The sequence below is a fragment of the Melospiza melodia genome, chromosome 31, assembly GCF_035770615.1.
Source record: "Melospiza melodia melodia isolate bMelMel2 chromosome 31, bMelMel2.pri, whole genome shotgun sequence".
Classification (NCBI taxonomy): Eukaryota; Metazoa; Chordata; class Aves; order Passeriformes; family Passerellidae; genus Melospiza; species Melospiza melodia.
In genome coordinates, this window is record NC_086224.1 from 1,257,331 (window position 1) to 1,279,619 (window position 22,289).

The window sequence follows — 22,289 nt, forward strand, 5'->3', positions numbered from 1 at the left end:
AGGGTCCAGGCAGGGTTATGGGGTGCAGGTGGGATTAGGGGGTCAGGGCAGGGAGTCCATTCAGGATTAGGGGGTCAGGACAGGTTTAGGGGGTCCAGACAGGGTCCATTCAAGATTAGGGGGTCCAGGCAGGGTTATGGGGTCACACAGGGGGTCCCAGTAGTGTCAGGGCAGGGTTAGGAGGTCCAGGGGTAAGTTTAGGGGGTCCAGACAGGATTCGAGGGTCCAGGCGGGGTTTTGGGGTCAGGACAGGGGGTCCAGGCAGGGGGTTGGGGGCAGTGACCCCACACTGCACATCAGGGACCCCCTCCCCACTCCCCCCCACCCTCCTCAGCACAGCCCAGCCCAAAGCCGACAGAAACATTTAATGGCTTTTGTGTAAAAAAACAGTACAAAAGGTACAAAAACAGGGCAGGGATGGGGGCCTGGGGGGCTTGGGTGCTCCATGGGACCCCCAGGGCCAGGGGAGGTGACAGTGACAACACTGGCAGTGTCCAGGCCTCAAAAATCTCCTTGGAGATCTGCAAAAAAAAAAAGGAGAAATTGAGAGGTTTTTCCAGATAAAATAAAAATATCAGAGCAACAACCACTGCTCAGCTCCTTCCTCGTGTCCCTGTCTGTCACCAACCCTCAGTGGTGGCCCCACAACGGGACAGACCCCAAATCTAAAGGGACAGGCCCCAAAATGCAATAAAATAACCGAAAATCCAGAGGGACAGACCCCAAATGCAACAAAACAGACCCCAAAATTCAGTGAGAGACCCCCCAAATCCAACGGGGCAGACCCCAAAATTCAATTAAGACCCTGAATCCAATGGGAGGCCCCAAATCCAATGGGACAGGACCCTAAATCCAGAGGGATGGACCCCAAATCCCACAGGGCAGACCCCCAAAATTCAATCAAAGATCCCAAAATCTAAAAGGACAAACCCCAAATCCAGAGGGACGGACCCCCAAAATTCAATAAAATATCCCCAAATCCCACAGGACAGGCCCCAGATCCAACAGGGCAGACCCCCAAATCCCACAGGAGACCCCCAAGCCTGCTCTCAGAGGCAGAGGCCCCCTTTGGGGTGGTTTTGGGGTAATTTTGGGGTGGTTTTGGGATGGTTTTTGGGGTGGTTTTTGGGTTGGGTTTTGGGGTGGGTTTTGGGGTGGGTTTTGGGGTGGTTTTGGGGTGGTTTTGCGGTGGTTTTTGGGTTGGTTTTAGGGTGGTTTTGGGGGTGGTTTTGGGTTGGTTTTTGGGATGGTTTTGGGGTGGTTTCTGGGGTGGTTTCTGGGGTGGTTTTGGGGTGGTTTCTGGGGTGGTTTCTGGGGTGGCTTCTGGGGTGGCTTCTGGGTTGGTTTTGCGGTGGTTTTTGGGGTGGTTTCTGGGTTGGTTTTGCGGTGGTTTTTGGGGTGGTTTTGGGGTGGATTTTGGGGTGGATTTTGGGATGATATTGGGTTGGTTTTTGGGATGGTTTTGGGGTGGTTTCTGGGGTGATTTTTGGGGTGGTTTCTGGGCTGGTTTTTGGGGTGGTTTCTGGGGTGGTTTTGGGTTGGTTTTTGGGGTAGTTTTGGGGTGGTTTTTGGGGTGGTTTCTGGGGTGGTTTTGGGGTGGTTTCTGGGGTGGTTTCTGGGGTGGTTTTTAGGGTGGTTTCTGGGTTGGTTTTTGGGGTGGTTTTTGGGTGGCTTTTGGGGTGGTTTCTGGGTTGGTTTTGCGGTGGTTTTTGGGGTGGTTTCTGGGTTGGTTTTGCGGTGGTTTTTGGGGTGGTTTTGGGGTCCCACCGCTGCGGCGGATGCGCTCTCCCCGCCGGGCGCTCTCCAGCCCCTCCACGAACTGCTCCAGGAGCCGCACGAACGGGGCCAGGCTGGTCCTCCTGTAGTCTGGAGAGAGTGGGGAGGGGGTGATGGGACCCCAAAACTCCAGCCATGACCCCCAAAACCACAGCCATAATCCCCAAAACTCAATCCCTAACCCCCAAACCCCATCCCTGACCCCTAAAACCACCACAGCCCTGAGCCCCAAAACCACAGCCCCAACCCCAAAACCCCAACCCTGACCCTCAAACCCACAGCCATGTTCCTCTAACCCCATCCCTGACCCCCAAAACCACAGCCCCGACCCTCAAAACTCCATCCCCAACCCCCAAAACCACAGCCACGACCCCAATCTCTGATCCTAACCCTCAAAACCACAGCCATGACACCCAAAACCCCATCCCTGACCCCCAAAAAAACCCCTGTTCCCGACTCCCAAAACCCAACCTTGATACCCAATTCCCCAACCCTGACCCCCAAAACCCCAACCTAGACCCCCCAAAATCCCAGCCATGAACCCCAAATGCCACCCCTGACCCCAAACCCCAGCCCCCGACCCCAAATCCTGACCCCAAACCCCCCCCTCACCCCTCATGCGCCGTTTGGGCTCAGTGTCCCCCCCGTCCTCCTGCTCGCCATCGCTGCCCGCCGCGTCCAGCTCCTGGCACAGGGACCTGGCACAGACAGACAGACAGACACAGGACAATCGGGACAGATGGACAGACAGGGCAGGGTTAGGGTGAGGATTAGGGTCAGGGTAGGATTAGGGTCAGGGTCAGGGTCAGGGTTAGGATTAGGGTCAGGTTTAGGGACAGGGTAGGATTAGGGTCAGGGTCAGAGTTGGATTTAGGGTCAGGATAAGGGTCAGGGTTAGAGTTAGGGTTGGGTTTAGGGTCAGGTTCTGGGTTAGGGTTGGGGTTAATGTCAGGGTTAGGGTCAGGGTTAGGGTTGGGGTTAGGGTCAGGGTTAGGATTAGAGTCAGGGTTTGGTTTAGGGTTAGGTTTAAGGCTAGAGTTTAGGGTTAGGGTCGGGGTTAGGGTGAGGATTAGGGTCAGGGTTAAGTTCAGGGTGAAGGTCAGGTTTTGGTTTAGGTTTAGGTTTAAGGTTAGGGTTAGGTTTAAGGTCAGGGTCAGAGTTAGGGTTAGGGTCAGAATTAGGGTCAGGGTAGGGGTTGGGGTCAGAGTTAGGGCTGGGATTAGGGTCAGGGTAGGATTAGAGTCAGGGTAGGATTAGGGTCGAGGTTGGGGTCAGAGTCAGGTTTCGGTTTAGGGTTAGTTTTAATGTTACAATTAGGGTTTAGGGTTTTGTGTTAGGGTTTGGGTTTCAGATTAGGGTTAGGGTTTGGGCTTGGGGTTTTGTTTAGGGTTAGAGTTTGGGTTTAGGGTTTTGTGTTAGGGTTTAGGGTTTTGTTTAGGGTTAGGGTTAGGGTTTAGGGTTTTGTGTTAGGGTTTGGATTTCAGTTTAGGGTTAGGGTTAGGGTTTAGGGTTTTGTGTTAGGGTTTGGGTTTCAGTTTAGGGTTTGAGTTAGGGTTTAGGGTTTTGTGTTAGGGTTTGGGTTTCAGTTTAGGGTTAGGGTTAGGGTTTAGGGTTTTGTGTTAGGGTTTGGGTTTCAGTTTAGGGTTAGGGTTATGGTTTAGGGTTTTGTGTTAGGGTTTGGGTTTCAGTTTAGGGTTAGGGTTAGGGTTTAGGGTTTTGTGTTAGGGTTTGGGTTTCAGTTTAGGGTTAGGGTTAGGTTTTAGGGTTTTGTGTTAGGGTTTGGGTTTCAGTTTAGGGTTAGGGTTAGGGTTTAGGGTTTTGTGTTAGGGTTTGGGTTTCAGTTTAGGGTTAGGGTTAGGGTTTAGGGTTTTGTGTTAGGGTTTGGGTTTCAGTTTAGGGTTAGGGTTAGGTTTTAGGGTTTTGTGTTAGGGTTTGGGTTTCAGTTTAGGGTTAGGGTTAGGGTTTAGGGTTTTGTGTTAGGGTTTGGGTTTGGGTTTCAGATTAGGGTTAGTGTTTGGGTTTAGGGTTTTGTGTTAGGGTTTGGGTTTCAGTTTAGGGTTTGAGTTAGGGTTTAGGGTTTTGTGTTAGGGTTTGGGTTTCAGTTTAGGGTTAGGGTTTGGGTTTAGGGTTTTGTGTTAGAGTTTAGGGTTTAATGTTTAGGGTTTGGGTTAGGGGTGTTCTGTGGGGCTCTGGCAGCCCCAGGACCCCCCAGTGCCCCCAGTGACGTACGTGATGGTGGGCACCGAGAATGGATCAAACTCATCCAACTTCTGCAGGTCCAGGGGGACTGAAATGCGCCCTGAGACACAGAGAGAAAATGGGGTTTAGGGTTTTTTGGGCTTGGACATGGGGTAACAGACAGGTGGTTTAAAAATTTGTGTTTTGTTTTTAGTTTTATGTGAAGAGTGGGATAATACAGGTGTCATAATGTATAATTAGAATAATAATTGCAATTAATAAAAATAACAATATTTATAAAAATCAGATTCACAATCTATAGTAATTTATAATAATTATCATATAATAGTAATATAAAAAATAAAAATATTCATGTTAGTATAGTATTAAATAATTTAATATATTATTTATAATTTATATCTAAGTTATCCATATAAAATATCTATGATTTTACATAAATATGTATATTTTATATATATTTTAATATATACTTTAAAGCATTATAAAGTATATTATATTTATATTGCTATATATATTTAAAATACATACTATATATACAAAATTTTATATAAATTTAAAATGAATTATATATTAAAATGTAATTATATATATTTTTTACATTTTTGATAAAATTTATATAAATTATATATTAAAAATAAATTATATTTAGATTTACATTAAAATTATTTTTAAATTAAGAAATTATATATTTAGAATAAATTACATATACATTTATTATATATTATTATATATTATTACTAGTTTTATATAATATATTATTATAACATAAGATATATATAATATAATATATTATACTATATCACATCATATCATATTACATTATATTATATTATATTATATTATATTATATTATATTATATTATATTATATTATATTATATTATATTATATTATATTATATTATATTATATTATATATTATATCTAAAATTTATAACAAATTTTAGATATTTTATATATACCCAAATACATATATAATTTATATCTATTATATAGAGTACAATATAAAATAACAAAATAATTAATAACAATAATAATTATAATTTATAACAATTATTACAGCCAGAACCTATTTATTCCTTCACTATAACATTATAAGCACAGACCCTACACCATCCTCTATTATTAATAAAGCCACGTTTAAAACCTATCCCCTTTTATTTATAAATTAATTTTTTAAAAGCTATGCTATTGTTTATAAAGCCCTTTTTAAAACACTTTCCCAGCTCCATTTCCCTTTCCCCAACCCCACCCACACCCTCCCACCCCATTTCCCCCACGCCCACCTGTTTTGGGGTGCCCACCTGTTTGGGGTGCCCACCTCTTTTGGGGTGCCCACCTCTTTTGGGGTCCCACCTGTTTTAGGTGCCCACCTGTTTTGGGGTCCCACTTAATTGGGGTGCCCACCTGTTTTGGGCTGCCCAACTATTTGGGGTGCCCACCTGTTCTGTGGTCCCACTTATTTGGGGCGCCCACCTGTTTTGGGGCGCCCACCTATTTGGGGTGCCCACCTGTTCTCGGCTGCCCACCTGTTTTGGGGTCCCACCAGTTCTGGGGTGCCCACCTGTTCTGGGTGCCCACCAGTTCTGGGGTGCCCACCAGTTCTGGGGTGCCCACCAGTTCTGGGGTGCCCACCTGTTCTGGGTGCCCACCTGTTCTGGGGTCCCACTTACTTGGGGTGCCCACCTGTTTGGGGTGCCCACCTGTTTTGGGGTCCCACCAGTTCTGGGGTGTCCACCTGTTTTGGGGTGTCCACCTGTTTTTGGGTGCCCACCTGTTCTGTGGTCCCACTTATTTGGGGTGCCCACCTGTTCTGGGGTCTTACCTGTTCTGGGGTCCCACCTGTTTTGGGGTCCCACTTACTTGGGGTGCCCACCTGTTTTGAGCTGCCCAACTATTTGGGGTGCCCACCTATTTGGGGTGCCCACCTGTTCTGAGGCGCCCACCTGTTCTGGGGTCCCACTTATTCGGGGTGCCCACCTGTTCTGTGATCCCACCTGTTTTGGGGTCCCACCTGTTTTGGGGTGCCCACCTGCTCTGGGGTGCCCACCTGCTCTGTGGTCCCACACCGGTTCTGGGGTGCCCACCTCTTTTGTGGTCCCACCAGTTCTGGGGTGCCCACCTGTTTTGGGGTGCACGCTGAAGGGGCTCTTGAGCAGGTGGCCGAGCCCTTTGCTGACGTTGCAGTCCAGGCGGGGGAAGCAGAGCTGCAGCATCACCTCCCACTCGGGGTGCCCCGCCCGGCCCCGCTCCCGCTCGCGCTCGGCGCGGGCCCGCAGCAGCTCCCAGCGCTGCACCGAGTCCTTCTTGCGGGGAAACTCCGCCTGCAGCGGCTCCCGCAGCTCTGGCGGCCGTCAAGGGTCAAGGCTCAGGCGGGATCACTTTTACCCTTCCAGGACCCCATTGACCCTTCCAGGAGTGCATTGACCCTTCCAGGACCCCATTTACCCTTCCAGGATCCAATTTACCCCTCAGGACCCCATTTCAAGACCCCATTGACCCTTCTAGGACCGCATTTACCCTTCCAGGATCACTTTTACCCTTCCAGGATCACTTTTACCCTTCCAGGACCGCATTTACCCTTCCAGGACACCATTCACCCTTCCAGGATCACATTTACCCTTCCAGGACCCCATTTACCCTTCCAGGATGCCATTTAGCCTTTCCAGGATCCAATTTATCCCTCAGGATCCCATTTACCCTTCCAAGACCCCATTGACCCTTCCAGGACCCCATTTACCCTTCCAGGACACCATTCACCCTTCCAGGACCCCACTGACCCTTCCAGGACCCCATTTACCCTTCCAGGAGTGCATTTACCCTTCCAGGACCCCATTTACCCTTCCAGGATCCAATTTACCCCTCAGGATCCCATTTCAAGACCCCATTGACCCTTCTAGGACCGCATTTACCCTTCCAGGATCACTTTTACCCTTCCAGGACCGCATTTACCCTTCCAGGACCGCATTTACCCTTCCAGGATGCCATTTAGCCTTTCCAGGATCCAATTTATCCCTCAGGATCCCATTTACCCTTCCAAGACCCCATTTACCCTTCCAGGACACCATTCACCCTTCCAGGATCACATTTACCCTTCCAGGATCCCATTTACCCTTCCAGGACCGCATTTACCCTTCCAGAATCACATTTACCCTTCCAGGATCCAATTTACCCCTCAGGATCCCATTTCAAGACCCCATTGACCCTTCTAGGACCGCATTTACCCTTCCAGGATCACTTTTACCCTTCCAGGATCACTTTTACCCTTCCAGGACCGCATTTACCCTTCCAGGACCGCATTTACCCTTCCAGGATGCCATTTAGCCTTTCCAGGATCCAATTTATCCCTCAGGATCCCATTTACCCTTCCAAGACCCCATTTACCCTTCCAGGACACCATTCACCCTTCCAGGATCACATTTACCCTTCCAGGATCCCATTTACCCTTCCAGGACCGCATTTACCCTTCCAGAATCACATTTACCCTTCCAGGATCCAATTTACCCCTCAGGATCCCATTTCAAGACCCCATTGACCCTTCTAGGACCGCATTTACCCTTCCAAGACCCCATTGACCCTTCTAGGACCGTATTTACCCTTCCAGGACCCCATTTACCCTTCCAGGATCACATTCACCCTTCCAGGACCCCATTCACCCTTCCAGGATCTGTTTCATCCTTTCCAGGGTCTCATTTTCCCTTCCAGGACCCCATTTTAACCCGTGCTTCAACCCCCATCTTAAACCTTGAGTTTTAATCCCATATTTTAATTTTAACCCCATGTTTTAATTTCAATGTCATATTTTAATCCCATATTTTAACCCCACATTTTAATTTTTAACCCCACGCTTTAACCGCCAATTTTAACCCAATATTTTAAACTTTAACCCCACATTTTAACCCCATATTTTAATTTTAACCCCGTGTTTTAACCCCGTATTTTAATTTCAATGTCATATTTTAATCCCATATTTTAACCCCACATTTTAATTTTAACCCCATGTTTTAATTTCAATGTCATATTTTAATCCCATATTTTAACCCCATATTTTAATTTTAACCCCACGTTTTAACCCCGTATTTTAATTTCAATGTCATATTTTAATCCCACATTTTAACCCCATATTTTAACTTTAACCCCATATTTGAACTTTCACCCCACATTTTTAACCCCGTATTTTAATTTTAACCCCGTTTGGAAGGATACCCTCGGGGAGCAGGGCCAGCACCTTGTCCCACCTCTCGGGGCTGCCCAGGACGTCCTGTGCCAGCAGCGCGTGCTGCTCGAAGTACTGCTGCACCACGGCCACCGAGCGCCTGGGGACAGGGGGACACAGCGCTCAGGGACACCAGGGACACCAGGGACACAGGGCTCAGTGCCACCAGAGAGGGCTCAGTGCCACCGAGTGCCTGGGGACACGGGCACAGAGGGCTCAGTGCCACCAGAGAGGGCTCAGTGCCACCAAGCGCCTGGGGACAGGGGGACAGAGGGCTCAGGGACACCAGGGACAGAGGGCTCAGTGCCACCAGGGAGGGCTCAGTGCCACCAGGGACACCAGGGACACAGGGCTCAGTGCCACCAGTGCCCACCGGGACAACTCAGTGCCACCGAGCGCCTGGGGACACGGGGACACAGGGCTCAGTGCCACCAGTGCCCACCGGGACAGCTCAGTGCCACCGAGCGCCTGGGGACATGGGGACAGAGGGCTCAGTGCCACCAGAGAGGGCTCAGTGCCACCGAGCGCCTGGGGACACGGGGACAGAGGGCTCAGTGCCACCAGGGACATCAGGGAGGGCTCAGTGCCACCGAGCGCCTGGGGACAGGGACAGAGGGCTCAGTGCCACCAGAGAGGGCTCAGTGCCACCGAGCGCCTGGGGACACAGGGGACAGAGGGCTCAGTGCCACCAGTGCCACCAGTGCCCATGGGGACAGGCTCAGCACCACCAAGAGCCTGGGGACAGGGACAGAGGGCTCAGTGCCACCAGTGCCCACGGGGACAGAGGGCTCAGTGCCACCAGGGACAGAGGGCTCAGTGCCACCAGTGCCCACTGGGACAGCTCAGTGCCACCAAGCACCTGGGGACAGGGACAGAGGGCTCAGTGCCACCAGTGCCCACAGGGATAGAGGGCTCAGTGCCACCGAGCGCCTGGGGACACAGGGACAGAGGGCTCAGTGCCACCAGGGAGGGCTCAGTGCCACCAGTGCCCATGGGGACAGGCTCAGCGCCACCAAGAGCCTGGGGACAGGGACAGAGGGCTCAGTGCCACCAGAGCCCACAGGGAGGGCTCAGTGCCACCGAGTGCCTGGGGACACAGGGGACAGAGGGCTCAGTGCCACCGGTGCCACCAGGGACAGAGGGCTCAGTGCCACCAGGGAGGGCTCAGTGCTCTGGGTCAAAAAAAAAAGCAAAACTTCTCTGCCAAATGCTCACCCACCTGATGAAGGGGTGCACGGGCTGGGACAGGCTCACCTTCTTCACCGTGTCTGCTCCGCCCTGGGGGACAGGGGGGGTCAGGTTTGGGGGGTGGGCAGGGCACCCCAAACCCACCTGCTGCAGGGTGAGGGGGTGCTGGGCACCCCAAACCCACCTGCTGCAGGGTGAGGGGGTGCTGGGCACCCCAAACCCACCTGCTCCATGGTGAGGGGGTGCTGGGCACCCCAAACCCACCTGCTGCAGCGGCAGGGAGTGCCCAAACTCCCCCAAATCCACTTTCACCCAGGTCAGAGGTACCCAAAGCCCCATAAATCCATTTGCACCAGGGTCAGGGATGCCCAAATCATCACAAACCCATCTCAACCAGGATCAGGGGTACCCAAACCCATCTTAACCAGGATCAGGGGGTACCCAAAACCCCCAAACCCACCTTGACCAGGCTCAGAGGGTACCCAAAGACCCATAAATCCAATTTCACCAGGCTCAGGGGGTACCCGAACCCCCCCCAAACCCACCTTGACCAGGCTGAGGAGCGCCCAAACCCACCTTGACCAGGCTCAGGGGGTACCCAAAACCCCCCAAACCCACCTTGATCAGGCTCAAGGGTACCCAAACCCCCCCAAACCCACCTTGACCAGGCTCAGGAGGTGCCCAAACCCACCTTGACCAGGCTCAGGGGGTACCCAAACCCCCCCAAACCCACCTTGACCAGGCTCAGGGGTGCCCAAACCCACCTTCACCAGGGTCAGGGGTACCCAAAAACCCCCAAACCCACCTTCCACAGGCTGAGGAGCGCCCAAACCCACCTTGACCAGGTTCAGAGGGTACCCAAAAACCCCCAAACCCACCTTGACCAGGCTCAGGGGGTACCCAAACCCACCTTGACCAGGCTCAGGGGTGCCCAAACCCACCTTGACAAGGCTCAGGGGGTACCCAAACCCCCCCAAACCCACCTTGACCAGGCTCAGGGGTACCCAAACCCCCCCAAACCCACCTTGACCAGGCTCAGGGGGTACCCACACCCCCCCAAACCCACCTTGACCAGGCTCAGGGGTACCCAAACCCCCCCAAACCCACCTTGACCAGGCTCAGGGGTACCCAAACCCCCCCAAACCCACCTTGACCAGGCTCAGGGGTACCCAAACCCCTCCAAACCCACCTTGACCAGGCTCAGGGGGTACCCAAACCCCCCCAAACCCACCTTGACCAGGCTCAGGTACTCCACAGCCGCTGCCCTCAGGGCTGGGGACCATTTCCTGACGTGGTCGTCGCACACCCAGCAGTGCACACCCCTCCTGCCAGAGTACACCCACAGGCGGTGCCGCACGCCCAGGTCCTCTGTGGGGGCACACAGGGGGTTTGGGGGGGCACAGGTGGGTTTACGGGGGGCACTGATGCGTTTGAGGGAGCACAGATGGGTTTTGGGGGGCACAGGTGGGGTTTGGAGTGGGCACGGATGGGGTTTGGGGCAGCATAGATGGGTTTGGAGGAGGAAATATGGATTTGGGGGGGCACAGATGGGTTTTGGGGGGGTATAGGTGGGTTTGGAGGGGCACACATGGGCTTAGGAGGGGCACAGATGTATTTGACGGAGCATAGATGGGTTTTGGAGGGCACAGATGGGGTTTAGGGGGGCACAGTTGGGTTTGAGGACCACACCAGGACAAGCTGTGGTGACCATCACAGATGGGTCTGGGGGCACAGATGGGTTCTGGAGGGGGTACAGATGGGTTGGGGTGGGCACAGACAGGTTTGGGGTGGGCACAGATGGGTTTTGGAGGGGGTACAGATGGGTCGGGGTGGGCACAGACGGGTTTGGGGTGGGCACAGATGGGTTTTGGAGGGGGTACAGATGGGTTGGGGTGGGCACAGACAGGTTTGGGGTGGGCACAGATGCGTTTTGGAGGGGGTACAGATGGGTTGGGGTGGGCACAGACGGGTTTGGGGTGGGCACAGATGGGTTTTGGAGGGGGTACAGATGGGTTGGGGTGGGCACAGACGGGTTTGGGGTGGGCACAGACGGGTTTGGGGTGGGCACAGATGGGTTTTGGCGGGGACACAGAGGGAGGTGGTGGAGTCACCATCCCTGGATGCATTTAACAAAAATTGGACGTGGCACTCAGTGCTGTGGTTTGGTTGAGACGTTTAGGCTGGTTTGGGCATGATGACCCTAAAATTCTCTTACAGCCTGGTCATTCTGTAAATTCTGTGAATTCTGCCAATTCCCAGGGACCAGGGAGGTGGCGGAGTCACCATCCCTGGGTGTGCTTAAAAAACGATTGGATGTGGCACTGGGTGCTACGGTTTAGTTGAAGTATTGGGGCTGAGTCGGACTTGATGACCTCAAAATTCCCTTCCAGCCTGGTCATTCTATAAAATCTGTGAATTCTTTGGGGTCTGGCATCACTGTGAGACCCGGACAGGCCCCGTGTGCCCCCAAGCCCCTCACCCACGAGCGCGCGGTCGATGATGCGGACGGCGATGGTCATCAGCGTCCAGCACTTGGAGCAGATATCAGCCGAGCTGGGGGCAGAGTGAGGGGGCTCAGGCGGACACCCCACACCCCTGAACCCCCTCCCAGCCCCACAACCCCCCCCAAAAAACCTGCAGCACGTCCTGACGTCGTCGTAATCCGTCATGTCAATGTCAAACACCAGCTCCTTCTCCTGCGGCTGGAAGGCTCCCAGGTGCACCGTGTTGTGCTGGTTGGGCTGCACGAGGGATGGGATGGGCTCAGCGCGGCCGGAGACCCCCGCAGACCCCCCCAGCCCGGTGGTCGGGACTCACCCGGTGGGAATAGACAGCGCCGATGTCGATTTTGTAGGGGTTGATCTTCTGCAGTTCCCGCTCCAGCTCCTGGGGGCTGCCGAAGGACTGGAAGCGCAGGTAGACATCGTCCCGCAGGGTGAAGGAGAATTCCCGCAGCTGGAAGTAGTTCTTCACTGCAGGGATGGAGAGGGTCGGGGGGGGGGGGTCAATGCCATCCTAAATCCCCCCATTAGAATCACCCCCAGACCCCCCTTTCCCTGCTCCTCCCGGTGTCCCGGTCAGAGCATCCACGCACCGCCCGTCCCGGCATCCCAAAGTGCGCTGGGACCGGGCACCGGGCTGTTGCTGTCGGGTATGGGTGCCCCCCGCCCGGTATCGATGCCTCCGCTCGGTATTGATTCCCCCAGCCCGGTATCGGTGCCCTCCACCCGGTACCGGTGTCCCCGCCCGCTACTACGGTCCCCGGTAGAGCCCCCCCGTCCGGTATCACGGTCCCCGGTGAAGCCCCCTGCCCGGTATCACAGTCCCCGGCACAGCCCCCCTTCCGGTACCGGTGGCCCCCACCCGGTATCACGGCTGCCGGTAGAACCCCCCGCCCGGTATCCATGCACCCTGCCCGGTATCACGGCTCCCGGTAGAACCCTCCGCCCGGTATCCATGCACCCTGCCCGGTATCACGGCTCCCGGTAGGACCCCCCGCCCGGTATCCATGCACCCTGCCCGGTATCACGGCTCCCGGTAGAACCCTCCGCCCGGTATCCATGCACCCTGCCCGGTATCACGGCTCCCGGTAGAGCCCCCCGTCCGGTATCACGGCTCTCGGTGAAGCCCACCCCCCCCGGTACCGGTTCCCCCGCGCTCACCGCCGCCGTAGCTGAGCCAGCGGCCGTAGGGGCCGTGCGGGAAGAGCCGCCGGTAATAGACCGGGAGCAGCTCGGGCAGCGCCGCCGGATCGAACCCCGCCATGGCGGGAACGGAGCGCCGGGAGGCGGCGGGAAACGGCGGCGCCGGGCCCGGGGGCTGCCGGGAGTTGTAGTCCGGCCCCGGGCCGAGGGGGCGGGGGCACCGGGAACCGGGGGAGTGGGAGGAGAGCAAAGCACCGGGGAGGTCCCGGGATCCGCGGGGGTCGGGGGGCCGGGGGGTCCCGGGACCGGGAGGGTGGCGGGGTGCTGAGGTCCGGGGATATCCCGGGGTTCGAGGGGGTCCCGAGGCGGGTGGGAACCGGGGGCCCGAGGTTAGGGAGGATTTTGGGGTCCTGTAATGCCCCGGGAGCGCGGAGGTCCCGGGATGTCCCGGTGGTCCGGGGGTATCCCGGTACCCGGAGAAATCCGGGGGCGTGGGGGTCCGGGGGTGTCCCGGGGTTCGAGGGGGTCCCGAGGAGGGTGGGAGTCGAGGGGCTGAGTTTAGGGGCGATTTTGGGGGTCCTGAAATGCCCCGGGGTGGGTGGGTCCGGGAGCGCGGAGGCCCGGGGATGTCCCGGTGTCCGGAGAAATCCGGGGGCATGGGGGTCCGGGGGTGTCCCGGGGTCCCAGGGGGTCCCGGGAGGGGCTGTCCGGGATTGTCCCGAGATCCCCGGACACGCGGTCCTGGTTTGTCCCGGTGTCCGGTAGACCCGGTGGAGCTGAGCTCCGGGGTGGTCCCGGCTTTCGGGGTGATCCCAGGATCTGGGAGGGTCCCGGGACAGCCCCGCGATCCGGAGGGCACCCGGGGATGTTCCGTGCCCCGGGATGGTCCCGGGCTCCGTGGGTTTCCCGGGACGGCCCCGCACCGATGCGGGAACCCGCGGGCGCTGCCCCGCTACCGTTAACGATTCCCCGCAAGAGCGAAGCCCCGGGACACATCCCGGGACAGCGCCCGCAGCCCGGCGGGCTCCAGGCGGCAGCAGCGGGACGAGCCCGTGAGAGGACGGGGCGGAGCCGCTCCCGCATCCCGGTAGCGCCCGGAGGCCCGGCGGTATCACCGCGATCTGCCCCGGGATCCGCAAATTAATTATTAACAGCGCCCGGAGGGAAAGGCCAAGGTCAGGACAAACGTCTCCCGCTCGCGTCCTACTCGCCATCCCGTTACCGGTACCGGTGCCACCACCGAGGATGTGGCTGTGCGCGGTGGCGGCGGCCGCGCTGCTGGCGCTGCTCCTGCTGCGCCGCTGGCACCGGGAGCGGCAGACGGTGCCGCGGCTCTCGGAGAAGCACGTGCTGATCACGGGCTGCGACAGCGGCTTCGGGAAGCTCCTGGCGCGGCAGCTGGACCGGCGCGGGCTGCGGGTGCTGGCCGCCTGCCTGACGGAGAGCGGCGCCGCGCAGCTGCGGGCCGGCACCTCCGAGCGGCTGCAGACCGTGCTGCTGGATGTCACCTGCAGCGAGAGCATCGCCCGCGTCACCGCCTGGGTGCGGGAGCGCGTGGGGGATCAAGGTAAAAAGGGGTCGATGTCCTTCTTGTCACCCTGTTGTCGCCTCTGGCTTTCCATGCCAGGCTGTGGGGCAATTAGGGCTCTGTAATTAATTCCTGTCCCCTTCTCTGGCGACATCCATCTGCCGTCGGGTCCTGCAGGCAGAGACTTCACCTTGCCCACTCAACACAAGCGAGGCTGGCACAGGGCTGTGGGCTTTGGGGCTGTTGCAGGCATCTTTTATGAAAAATCCTTTCTTTAGGATTTTTCTTCCTGAGAAGCTGAGAGGTGTCAGGAACAAAATGTGAACAGTGGTTATCTGCTGCTGTGGAATGCAACAGGTGGATCTTTAATTAGTCTATGTTAGATGTTTCTAATTAATGACTAATCACAGCTTAGCTAGCTCGGACAGAGAGTCTGAGACAGAGCTTTTATCATTCTTTGCTATTCCATTCTTAGCTGGCCTTCTGATGAAGTCCTTTCTTCTATTCTTTTAGTATAGTTTTAATATAATATATATCATAAAATAATCAATCAAGCCTTCTGAAACATGGAGTCAGATCCTCTTCTCTTCCCTCAACCTGAGACCCCCGTGAACACGGTCACAAGGGACAGCCCCAACTCACCCCATCCCCTCTGCAGGGCTCTGGGGGCTGGTGAACAACGCAGGCATCGCCATCCCCACCGCCCCCAACGAGTGGCTGAGCAAGGAGGACTTTATGAAGGTGCTGGATGTCAACCTGGTGGGGCTGGTGGAGGTGACCCTGAGCCTGCTGCCCCTGGTGCGGCGGGCGCGGGGCCGCGTGGTCAACGTGTCCAGCGTGATGGGCCGCCTGTCCTTCTTTGGGGGAGGCTACTGCATCTCCAAGTACGGCGTGGAAGCCTTCTCTGACAGCCTCAGGTAAGTCTGGATCAGCAGACTTACAAGTTCTACATCATGATTTCCCAACTTGTTTTTCTGGACCTTGTCTGGCACAGCTGCCAGTTCCCACCCTCACGCAGCTGTGACCGGGCACAGGTCGGTCTTGTCTCTGCTGCTGAAGTGAGCAGCTCCTGAAATGGAGCCTCTCCTGTGGACATTGGCCCTGTCCAAGATCCTGCAGGATGTGACCCTGCTGCCCCAAGATTTGCTTTGTTCCCTGCATATCCAGATAGGTGGCAAACATTTGCTGACACAGCAACTCAGCCACATGCCAGGCTGGCACAATGTCCACTGGCATGGTCAGGCTCAGCTCCACACCTGTGGCACGAGGGAGAAGTGGGCACAGAGCCTCACCCGTGGACATTGGCCCTGTCCAAGATCCTGCAGGACGTGCCCCTGCTGCCCTGAGCTTTGCTTTGTTCCCTGCATATCCAGATGGGTGGCAAACATTTGCTGACACAGCAACTCAGCCACATGCCAGGCTGGCACAATGTCCACTGGCATGGTCAGGCTCAGCTCCACACCTGTGGCATGAGGGAGATGTGGGCATGGAGACTCCCCTGTGGACATTGGCCCAGCTGCCCTGAGCTTTGCTTTGTTCCCTGCATATCCAGATGGGTGGCAAACATTTGCTGACACAGCATCTCAGCCACGTGCTAGGCTGGCACAGAGTCCACTGGTTCTGCTGCACACCTGTGGCATGATGCTCCATGCCATGGGAGATGTGGGCATGGAACCTCCCCTGTGGACATTGGCCCTGCCGCCCCAAGTTTGCTTTGTTCCCAACCCATCCAGTTGTGCCAAATGTTTACTGAATCACCACCTCAGCCACGTGCCAGGCTGGCACAATGCCCACTGGTCAGGCTCTGCTCCACACCTCTGGCACGAGGCTCCGTGCCATGGGAGATTTGGGCACCGGCACCCTTGGGTGCTGCTCCCGTGTCCCACAGGGCTCAAATCCCTTCCAGGATCGAGATGCGCAGCTTCGGGGTGAAGGTCAGTGTGATCGAGCCGGGCTACTTCAAAACCATGATCACCAACGTTGAGAACCTGGGGAAGAATTTTCAGGCCTGCTGGGAGAAGCTTCCTGCAGAAATCAAAGCGAGTTATGGGGAGAGTTACTTGAGAGGCTGTAAGTACCTCCCCCAAAAGCCGAGTGATCATTTTGTCTCCTGACACAAGGAGTCCCATGGGGGTCCCATGGGGGTCCCACTGCCCCAAACCCCCCTGGAGCCACCTGGCTCTGCCCAGCTCCAGGATCTCAGTGGTATTTTCTGCCTCTGCAGTTGTTTCCCTGCTCAAGCTGCTGCAGAAGGGCTACAACAGTGACCTGTCCCTGGTCACCAACTGCATGGAGCACGCTCTGATCAGCCGGCACCCCCGCAGCCGCTATTCTGCTGGCTGGGATGCCAAGCTGCTCTACCTGCCCCTCAGCTACCTGCCCTCAGCCCTCAGCGACGCCCTGTTCACCACGCTCTACCCCAAACCTGGTGGGAAAGCCTGAGGTGGGCTTGCAGCTGGCAGCCAGATCAGAGTAAGATCCAATAACGCTCAGCTGGATCCAGAATTGGCTGCCGCACTTTGAATTTGAATTTGTAACTGCGTTTATGTCTGACCCTCTGCGCCCTGCTCATAGATGGGTTTGTCCTGAATAAATTTTGTCCTGTCCCCGTCCTGGCTGAGCGTGGTGTGTGTCACTCAGGCTGTGCCTGGAGGCTCTGGTGCTTTGAGCACCTGCTGCGTTCAGGATCCAGCCCTGGAAAGGTGCCAGGGGACTTGCCCAGACTGGCACGCCAGGTGTTGGCACATGCCAGTAAAACTCAGACCTGTTCCAACCTGAGCAGATTTCCCTCGAGGCAAAGAACTGGGCAGCTTCTTACAGAATCCTCCTCCTCTGCTTCCTCCTCCTGAAGCTGGTTGGGGGACACTGTGCTGCTCCACCACCACATTTGGGGACACTGGGAGAGACACTCCCAATGTTGGGAGAGAGGGAAAGACCCAGGGTTGGTGCTGCTGGGTATCTAGAAGGGTCCACCAAACCCAGCTCTGTGGGGCATTGGGATCCCTCTGTGCCCTGCTCATAGATGGGTTTGTCCTGAATAAATTTTGTCCTGTCCCCTCCTGGCTGAGCGTGGTGTCACTCAGGCTGTGCCTGGAGGCTCTGGTGCTTTGAGCACCTGCTGCGTTCAGGATCCAGCCCTGGAAAGGTGCCAGGGGACTTGCCAAGACTGGCACCACAGGTGTTGGCACATGCCAGTAAAACTTAGACCTGTTCCAACCTGAGCAGATTTCCCTCGAGGCAAAGAACTGGGCAGCTTCTTACAGAATCCTCCTCCTCCTCCTCCTCCTCCTCCTCTGCTTCCTCCGCCTCCTCCTGAAGCTGGTTGGGGGACACTGTGCTGCTCCACCACCCCATTTTGGGACACCGCTGCCCACCAACGCTGGGTGAGAGGGAAAGACCCAGGTCTGGCGCTGCTGGAGCTCTCTGGAAGGTTCCAGCACCAGGATGGATCCATCCAGGATGGATCCACCTGCTACGGGCACAGCAGCGCCCCAGGCGCAGCGACAACGCCGCAACGCCAAGCCGGGAATTACCCAGGCCACAAATCAAGAGGACAAACCTCCCCTCGGGCGGGGAGCTGCCGCAATCCCGGCTCGATAAACGCGGCCGGAGCGCCGTTCGTCCCCGAGCGGTGCCACCGCCGAGGATGTGGCTGTGCGCGGCGGCGGCGGCCGCGCTGCTGGCGCTGCTCCTGCTGCGCCGCTGGCACCGGGAGCGGCAGACGGTGCCGCGGCTCTCGGAGAAGCACGTGCTGATCACGGGCTGCGACAGCGGCTTCGGGAAGCTCCTGGCGCGGCAGCTGGACCGGCGCGGGCTGCGGGTGCTGGCCGCCTGCCTGACGGAGAGCGGCGCCGCGCAGCTGCGGGCCGGCACCTCCGAGCGGCTGCAGACCGTGCTGCTGGATGTCACCTGCAGCGAGAGCATCGCCCGGGTCACCGCCTGGGTGCGGGAGCGCGTGGGGGATCGAGGTAAAAAGGGGTCGATACTCTTGTTGTCACCCTGTTGTCCCCTCTGGCTTTCCATGCCAGGCTGCGGCGCAATTTACGGCTCTGTAATTAATTCCTGTCCCCTTCTCTGGCGACATCCATCTGCCATCGGGTCCTGCAGGAGCGCTGCCCACTCAGAGAGTTCAGCTTTCAGTCCTTTCTCCCCTGAAAATCAGCTAATTAAGACATGATTACCCCAACAGCTCTCCTGCCACCTTGCCCACTTGTAAGAGCCTAATTGAGATATGTGGGGCTCCAGGGGCTCTCCAAAATGCAGTTTATTCCATCCAAGAGGTTACAACAGTCCAGGGTTGGGGGTGACAGAGCAGTGCCTACAGCTGTCAGCTCCAGCTGCAGGCAGGCCTGGAGACCCTTTGGTTTTGGTTACATTGCATTATAGACTTTTCTTTTGGTTACAACACATTTTATACTTTTCTTTTGGTTCCATTGCATTTTATACTTTTCTTTTGGTTACAACACATTTTATACTTTTCTTTTGGTTCCATTGCATTTTATACTTTTCTTTTGGTTCCAATGCATTTTATACTTCTCTAAGCATCTTAATACAGCAGAACCAATCTATACCTTAACTTTTATTTATAGCCTGTCATAACTACTATAATTACCATATTCATGTTACTATTCTCCAATCACTAAAAGTCAGTACATTACAGTTCAAGCTAGAAGTTGTTTTTCAGTTTTCTTGCAGTGGAAGATTCTGAGATCTGTTTTCTACTTGCAACTTTGCTGCCTTGTTTGCCTGTGCTACCTTCCTGCTTGGTAAAAACCTCTTCTTGTTTGGGGTGGGTTTACCCTTTGCTCTAAGCCATAAAAATCCCTTCTAACTAACAAACCCTTTGACTTCTTGGTTATCCTACGAGACTGGCTCAGCAATTCTTCTATATCAAAATCTGCTTCCATCTATATTCCTTCATCAGACTCTACGTTTTAAAATATTTCTGCTAAGCACACACATCTGTGAGACTTTCTCGTCAAACTTTCATCCTTCCTAACACCCACTCAACACAGGCGAGGCTGGCGCTGGGCTGTGAGCTTTGGGACAGCCCCAACTCACCCCATCCCCTCTGCAGGGCTCTGGGGGCTGGTGAACAACGCAGGCATCGCCATCCCCACCGCCCCCAACGAGTGGCTGAGCAAGGAGGACTTTGTCAAGGTGCTGGATGTCAACCTGGTGGGGCTGGTGGAGGTGACCCTGAGCCTGCTGCCCCTGGTGCGGCGGGCGCGGGGCCGCGTGGTCAACGTGTCCAGCGTGATGGGCCGCCTGTCCTGTTTCGGCGGAGGCTACTGCATCTCCAAATTCGGCGTGGAAGCCTTCTCTGACAGCCTCAGGTGCGGTTCTGTCAGCCCCCGGAGCTCTCCTCGCTGTCCTCTGGCGGGGTTTTATTTCTGTATTTACTCGCGGTTGCATTTTCCCCAGAGAGGTTGTGAAACGCTGGGCGCAAGTGGGGTTGGGAGCGTGGGCAGGGCTGTGGGTGTGAAACCAGGGCAAGGATTTCAAGGAGATCTGGATGGACCAGTCCAGGAGGTCCTGGGGTGCCCAAGGGTCCGGGGTTTTGGTGTTCAGGGCAGTCTCGATGGGCTGAGATTTTGGGAGGTCCCGGGATCCAGAAATGTTCTGGGGCGGTCTTGAGGCACTGAGGTTCAGGGGGATTCCAGGATCCCGGGATCCAGAGGAGTCCTGGGGCGCTGAGAATATGAGGGGTCCTAGGATATGGGAATACTCCAGGATCCCGGGATCCAGAGGGGTCCAGGAGAGCCCCGGGGCGCTGAGATTCAGGAAAGTCCCAGGATCCGGGAATTCTCTGGGGTTTGGGATGATCCTGAGGCACTGAGGTACAGGGGGATTCCAGGATCCCGCGATCCAGGGATGTCTCGGGATCCAAGAGGGTCCCTGGAGCAAGGATAAGATTCCCCTGCGCCCAGGATGGAACGCCTGGGGTGTGCCACAAACTCCCCCCCGATCTCTGCCCCCCTCGGGGCAGCAGCTCCCGCTGACGCCCCCACCTCGGGCAGGCGGGAGCTGCGTCCCTTCGGGGTTCAGGTCTCCATCATCGAACCTGGAGGCTTCCAGACCGGAATGATCGACCCCGGCCCGCTGGTGAAGGGCTTCGTTCGCCTCTGGGAGCGGCTCCCTGCAGAAACCCAGGCAGCCTACGGCCGCCGCTACGTGGACAAATGTGAGTCCATCCCCGCGTCCCCCTGATCCCACCTCCATCCCTCTGACCCCCTTGTGCCCACCCAGATGCCAGGAGCACCGCGCTGCTGCACCGCCTGAGCAGCTGCCGCCTGTCGCCTGTCACCGATGCCATGGCACACGCGCTGCTGTCCCGCTGTCCCCGCAGCCGCTACGCCGCGGGCTGGGATGCTCGGCTCATCTTCCTCCCCCTCAGCTACTGCCCGGCCTGGCTGTCCGACGCCATCATCGGCTTCTTCCTGCCCATCCCGGCCAGCGAGGTCCCCTGATGGCCGCCGGAGCGGGGACGTGGCCCGTGGGTGTCTGAGGACCTCGGGAAGGTGCTCAATAAAGGCGGTGCAATGCTGGAGGTGTCCCATGGTCGCTTGGCCACGGTGCCGGTGACCACCGGGGAATCCCGCGGCGCGATCCCGGTCTCTGCCGGTGCTCAGAGCAGCTGCGTAACCCGGGATATCCCGGCTCGGCTGCAGGGAACGGGCTGAGAGCCGTGTTCATCCATCCCCTGGGCACAGCATATCCCGGGATTTCCCGGCTCGGCTGGCAGGGAAAGGCAGAGCCGTGTTTATCCATCCCTTGAGCACAGAATATCCCGGGATATCCCGGCAGGGAAAGGCAGAGCCGTGTTCATCCATCCCCTGGGCACGGCGTAACCCGAGATAGCCCGGCTGAGCTGCCAGGGAAAGGCAGAGCCGTGTTTATCCATCCCCCGAGCACGGTGTATCCCGGGATATCCCGGCAGGGAAAGGCAGAGCCGTGTTTATCCATCCCCTGAGCACAGAATATCCCGGGATATCCCGGCAGGGAAAGGCAGAGCCGTGTTTATCCATCCCCTGGGCATATCCCGGGATATCCCGGCTCGGTTGGCAGGGGCAGAGCCGGGAAAGGCAGAGCCGTGTTCATCCATCCCCTGGGCACGGCGTATCCCGGGATATCCTGGCTTGGCTGCAGGGACTGAGCTGGGAAAGCGATGTTTTTCCATCCCCTGAGCGATGTTTTTCCATCCCCTGGGCACGGCATAACCCGGGATATCCCGGCTGAACGGGCTGGGAAAGGCAGAGCGATGTAGAGCGGTGTTTTTCTATCCCCTGGGCACGGCATATCCCGGGATAACCCGGCTGATCTGCCAGGGAACGGGCTGGGAAAGGCAGAGCCGTGTTTATCCATGCCCCGGGCTCGTGGGCGGTGATCCCTGCGTCACTCATCGGGCTAATTAAGAGCTGATTAGCGATCAGTACTCAGGGCAGGTCTCTGAGGTTGTGCATTTTCTTGCGGGACCGGAGCAGCACCAGCTCAACCCCCCCCAGCTCCGGCAAGGACCGAGCCCACGCTGGACCGGGACCCCGAAACGCGACGGGGAGGGCGGGAGGGATGAGGATGAGGATGAGGAGGAGCCGGGACCTTGCTCAAGCCGCCTTCAGCCTCGCCGAGCTGCTTCCCCAGCCAAGGAAGCTTTTCCCGAGTGTTTTCCTTGGCTTAGAAAATCCAAACGCGCCCTGCAGCCCCCGCAGGTCGCGACCGGGGCCGGGATGTCCCCAAGGG

At 56.2% G+C, this 22,289-nt stretch overlaps 3 protein-coding genes across 3 annotated transcripts; 2 read left to right on the forward strand and 1 right to left on the reverse strand.

Annotated features, from left to right (window-relative positions):
• Nucleotides 1-350: 350 nt before the first annotated feature.
• PRIM1 (DNA primase subunit 1) lies at nt 351-13,163 on the reverse strand. Its single transcript, XM_063179392.1, has 12 exons — nt 13,040-13,163; nt 12,195-12,349; nt 12,012-12,118; nt 11,857-11,930; nt 10,609-10,745; nt 9,409-9,467; nt 8,180-8,289; nt 6,096-6,317; nt 4,006-4,075; nt 2,389-2,474; nt 1,768-1,866; nt 351-521 (listed from the first exon to the last, which is right to left on the reverse strand). The coding sequence occupies exons 1-12, from the start codon at nt 13,140-13,142 to the stop codon at nt 502-504; spliced, it is 1,242 nt and encodes a 413-aa protein (XP_063035462.1). The 5' UTR covers nt 13,143-13,163; the 3' UTR covers nt 351-501.
• A 926-nt stretch (nt 13,164-14,089) lies between these two features.
• Nucleotides 14,090-17,152, forward strand: LOC134431377 (retinol dehydrogenase 16-like). The gene is made up of 4 exons (XM_063179396.1): nt 14,090-14,588; nt 15,208-15,466; nt 16,456-16,619; nt 16,774-17,152. Exons 1-4 carry the CDS (start codon nt 14,267-14,269, stop codon nt 16,989-16,991), a joined length of 963 nt encoding a protein of 320 aa, XP_063035466.1. The 5' UTR covers nt 14,090-14,266; the 3' UTR covers nt 16,992-17,152.
• Nucleotides 17,153-18,195: 1,043 nt separating this feature from the next.
• On the forward strand, nt 18,196-21,019 carry LOC134431226 (retinol dehydrogenase 16-like). Its single transcript, XM_063179212.1, has 4 exons — nt 18,196-18,517; nt 19,627-19,885; nt 20,570-20,733; nt 20,799-21,019. Exons 1-4 carry the CDS (start codon nt 18,196-18,198, stop codon nt 21,017-21,019), a joined length of 966 nt encoding a protein of 321 aa, XP_063035282.1.
• The last annotated feature ends 1,270 nt before the right edge of the window (nt 21,020-22,289 follow it).